The sequence below is a fragment of the Drosophila sulfurigaster genome, chromosome 2R (genome assembly GCF_023558435.1).
Source record: "Drosophila sulfurigaster albostrigata strain 15112-1811.04 chromosome 2R, ASM2355843v2, whole genome shotgun sequence".
Classification (NCBI taxonomy): domain Eukaryota; kingdom Metazoa; phylum Arthropoda; class Insecta; order Diptera; family Drosophilidae; genus Drosophila; species Drosophila sulfurigaster.
Genome location: NC_084882.1, coordinates 6234808 through 6239457, shown reverse-complemented (window position 1 = coordinate 6239457; position 4650 = coordinate 6234808). Strand labels below are relative to the sequence as shown.

Below are 4650 nucleotides of genomic sequence, written 5' to 3'. Positions count from 1 at the left end.
CGATCTCGTTGCCATCGATGCCCTGGTGGCTTGGGATCCAATAGATACGCACGACCGCAGATGCGTTCAGCGACTCTATTGCTCTTCTGCTGTCCAGGACAACTTTGGACTTGACCACATCAGAGTGCATTGATCTTATTGCAGCCTGGCTGTAAACAAAGATGTTAATAGAGGTGTGATTACACTGTAAACCCCGAGCCAATTCGGCAGCCTTGCCAATGGCAAAAACTTCCGCCTGGAAGATGCTGCAGTGGTCTGGGAGTTTATAGGAATGTTTGGAGACCGGGTCTGGACAGTATACGGCCGCTCCGACACCATCATCCATCTTCGACACGTCGGTGAAGAGGTTGAGGGCTTCGGGAATGCATAACCCTTCCCGCCAGCAGTCCGGTTCCAATTGTTTTAATATGGTCGGTACTGGTAAGGGGGATAGTATAGTCCAAGTCTCTACTAGTCTCCCTACCAATGGCGCTGTGACCATAGCCTAACAGACCCAGATTGCCTGTTGCGGCAATCCTTAGGGACGATTTTGCGGCTATGGATTGCGCGTATAGGTTTAACGGTTCGACGCCAGCTGTTACCTCGAGGGCTTTAGTTGGCGTCGACCTGATAGCGCCTGTGATACACAGTAGCGCTTGACGCTGTGTCCTTTCCATGATGGATAGGTACGTCCTTTTTTCCGTGGCCTGCCACCACACTATAACACCATAGGTGAGGATAGGACGAACAACTGAGATGTATATCCACCGCATTAGATTAGGAGATAGGCCCCAAGTGCAACTAAGCATCTTTTTCGCCATGTACAAGGCTCCGGTGGCTTTCTTCACCCTTTCTAACACGTTAAGCTTCCATGACAGTTTGCTGTCCAGGACCACACCTAGGTATTTTACTGCTAGGCTCGGCTTTAGTATGGTGCAGCCTATTTTTGGGGGACCACGCAGGTACCTTATACCTCTTCGTGAAGAGGATAAGGTCCGTTTTGTCCGCGTTAATGCTGAGCCCGGCTGATTCGGCCCATGCTTTAACTTCCGCAAAGTAAGTTCCATTACGGAACTAAGGGTGGTTGGGTATTTCCCAGTTATCAAAATGCTTATGTCGTCGGCATAGGCAATTAACTTGGGGGCCCGTCTAGTAAATTTTTGAAGTAGGCTATTTACGACCAAATTCCAAAGGAGAGGCGAGAGAACCCCACCCTGGGGAGTGCCACCTCGCACTTCCTTTGTAATGGCCGCATCGCCCCACGTAGCCACCACCCGCCTGTCGCAAAGAAGGCAGTTGACCCACCTGTGGATCGCTGGAGCCGTGTTAACTGAGGTAAGGCCCTTCATAATAGCGTCAGTGGTGACGTTATTGAAAGCGCCTGAAATGTCAAGAAATGCACCCAAGGCATATTCTTTGTAATGGTCTGCTTTTTCAATGGAGGCTACTAAAGCATGGAGAGCTGTCTCAATGGACTTGCCCTTTGTATACGCATGCTGATTTGGGGACAACAGATGCATTGAGTTGCTTCTGATGTGCAAATCAAGTAGCTTTTCCAATATCTTTAGCAGGAAAGAGGTTAGGCTGATAGGCCGGAAGTCATTTGGGACCACATGACTGCATTTGCCCGCCTTGGGCAGGAAAATGACTTTCGAGGTCCTCCAAAGAGTGGGGATATGACCCCATGCAAGGCACGCCGAATAGATACCCGATAGCCACGGAACAATCGTGAGCTTACTGGCTTGCAGCATTGCTGGCGAAAGTTCATCGAGACCGGGCGACCTGACCTTCGCAAAGGAGTCGATAGCCCAAATTATTTTATTAACTGTGATTAGACCGGCAGGGGGTCTCATAACTGGGAGACTAGGAAGGAGCTGCCAGTCACTGTTCTCCATTCCAATACATCCCGGGAAATGAGTTGAGAGAAGTGCTTCAAGAGTTTCAGCACTGCTCTCCGTCCACACTCCATCGCCCGACTTGAGCAGACTAGGACTGGAAGCCTGCTTGGACAGCAGCTTCCTCAGTCTGGAGGTGTCTTTGATGTTGTCCAGGTCAGAGCAAAAGGTTCTCCACGAAGACATTTTGGATGATCGAATCATCCTCTTGTAAGACTTTAGGAGAGACCTGTACTCGTCCCAGACATATTCCTTGTCCGCCTTCTTAGCAAGTTGAAACATGCTAGTAAGCTCCCCCCGAAGAGAAGAGAGATCTGGGTTCCACCAGGGTGGTTTCGATCTTCTCGTCGGTCTTGAGAGCCTACAAGATTGGCGAAACGCTGAAAGTAGTCCTGCTGAGAGGACATTGACAGTAGTTTCTAGGTCCTGTACCGAGTTGATGTTACCCGGCCGACTAAGAGACTTGGAAGCAAGGCTAGAGAATTTCGCCCAGTTCGTGTTACGGGGATTTCTGAACGGCTGAGCCGCAGGTACCCTGTTAAAAGGAATGGTGAATTGAATGAACTTGTGATCCGAGAAGGAGGGTCTATCCAGGACCCTCCACTCTTCTACATTGGTACACTCAGTCGCAATCGTTAAGTCCAGCACATTACTAGAGGTGGGACCTACATAGGTAGATACCTCACCTCTGTTGGCTAGTCTAAGCTTATTGTTAAGGATCAAATCAAGAACTGACTCACCCCTGTCGTTAATGTCGGGACTTCCACCAGCCTCCGCAGCTCGTCAGGTGGAGCCGGCATGTCGTGGGCCATGTAGCAGGATGCCAGCAGCAAACATCCATCACGGCTCTCCAGCACCACCACGGTAAGATCGTCATTGCTGTAATTATGTAGTAGATGAGCTTTTAGCCCCCTTTTTTACAAGGATGGCAGTTCTCGATCTACTTACCAATGTCGGGACGTACAGATCATAGTTAAGCGACTTTAGCCCAGCAACCGTGTTGCCCGACGCTATCCACGGTTCTTGGACTAAAGCCGCGTAGGCGGACACTTCCTCCCGGGCAAGGAGTAGCTCCGCCGATGCCGTTTTGGATTTATGGAGGTTGAGTTGCAGCACACTCATTAGAGGTTAGCAAACTCGCGGGGGGCCCGTCTGCATGGACAGTTCCTCCCCCACCTCCTCCGTATTGTCAGTCAAGCTGAGGTGCTGGGTGGCGTCGGTCACGCTCTCAAGACCGAGATCTGCCTCAACCTCCCCTGACCTCAGCGTGTGTGTGTTCTTGTCGTTGGGATGACGTTTTTTGAGGCGAAGGTACACGCTCCCCTAAGCCCCACGCCATCTTCCCTTTGCGTTTATATAGCAGATCCTCGGCCTCCTTATTGATCTGAATGATCACGTGCTGCCCACCACTGGGTAAAGGTTCATCAACCTTCAGCACGGACCAATCACTCGTCGGTATGGCCGGGTTCTGCTTTTTAAGCAGCTGAAGCGCCCGCTCGCCCTGCACAGCTATGGGGAAAAGGACTTTCGCCTTCGGCATGGACGGAATGTTATTCCTGTCCACTACGTCCAGTTTGGGTACGGTCGCTTGCAGCCACTGCAATGTTGGAACGTCCTTGCATGTCAGGATCTTGACACCATTCATCCAGCCAGTGCCTTCGAATGTAGGCATTGGACTGTCTGGGACATTCTCCATCCTGACAAACCGTGCGTTGACCAGCTTACTATGGGTCAACCGCCACCGCTCTGCAGACATTTTCCCGTTAGGGTCCCCTCTGTCTATGAGAGCAACGGCGAGATGCCGCCTGGCAGTTTCAGCAACCGTTACTCTCTGTCTCGTCTTGTCCGTGTTGGTGGAGCCAGGTGCTCGCAGCCTCTTGCTCACTGGGGCCCCTTGCTTGGGACTCTCAGCGGACCGTTGGCGCTTGTTTGCCATGGACTCCACCTTGTTGTTGGCAGGGCCGGTAGAACCGGTCTGCACATTAGTGTCTTTTGGAAGGGAGCTAAGTTGGTTTTCCCGCATCCACGTGTTGGCCCAGGCAAGCGTCTCCTGGTCCTTGACGGACAGGTTAGCTACCCCACTAAACCTTGCGCGAATACGGGTCGCCGCCTTATTTTTGGCCTTCTCCTCCAGCCCCCCGTGCCCCGCTGCGCAATCTTGGAGGTGCTGGCGATAGGCAGGGGTGACTGAAGAGGAAGACGTTCCCCCTCCACCGTAGAAATTGGCGCAGCGCTTTTTTATTCCGTGTCGGTTAAGACCACAGCACCCGCGCGCACCAACCTCGAATTTTTGGTGGCAGTGTTGTTACAACTGATTCGGCCTGCTCCCGCCGCATCAGAGGTGTGACCGCTGGCGACACGCAGAGAGGATCTCTCCCCCCCGTGCCCGCCGGTGGTAGCAGTCACGCCTTCCACCGACGTTTGAGCTGACATCCCAGCTCGGATTTGTTGGTTTATATGCTCCATTACTGAGACATAAGTGGCTAATTTTATTCTTGGGAGCCCCCCAAAGCGTTTTCAGTCTGATCGCCAGACACCTCGTACCATGGATTCTGCTACTTATCTCCAGACAGATGCCCGAAAGATAAGGAACAGAGTCCTCAGCTAGGATCTGCAGTACCTAAAACATCGACGTATAGTAGAGATCTGCTACCTGTTGACAATGAGGTAATACAGATCCTACCCAGCCAGCACCCTCGGGGAGGGTTCAGCAGAGGATTTTTGCCAGCCATGTTAGCTAAGACGACTTGTTAAAATATATTTCAAACCATATTTG

At 51.7% G+C, this 4650-nt stretch overlaps 1 protein-coding gene across 1 annotated transcript; it reads right to left on the bottom strand.

Moving 5' to 3' along the window:
- Positions 1 to 2259: 2259 nt before the first annotated feature.
- On the bottom strand, positions 2260 to 4399 carry LOC133836876 (uncharacterized). The gene is made up of 2 exons (XM_062267469.1): positions 2823 to 4399; positions 2260 to 2753 (listed from the first exon to the last, which is right to left on the bottom strand). Exon 1 carries the CDS (start codon positions 3895 to 3897, stop codon positions 3121 to 3123), a length of 777 nt encoding a protein of 258 aa, XP_062123453.1. The 5' UTR covers positions 3898 to 4399; the 3' UTR covers positions 2260 to 2753; positions 2823 to 3120.
- Positions 4400 to 4650: the final 251 nt, after the last annotated feature.

Bases quoted from the DNA above. Each gene is read 5' to 3' on its own strand.
- LOC133836876 (XM_062267469.1), bottom strand. From the start codon at position 3,897: ATGCGGGAAAACCAACTTAGCTCCCTTCCAAAAGACACTAATGTGCAG.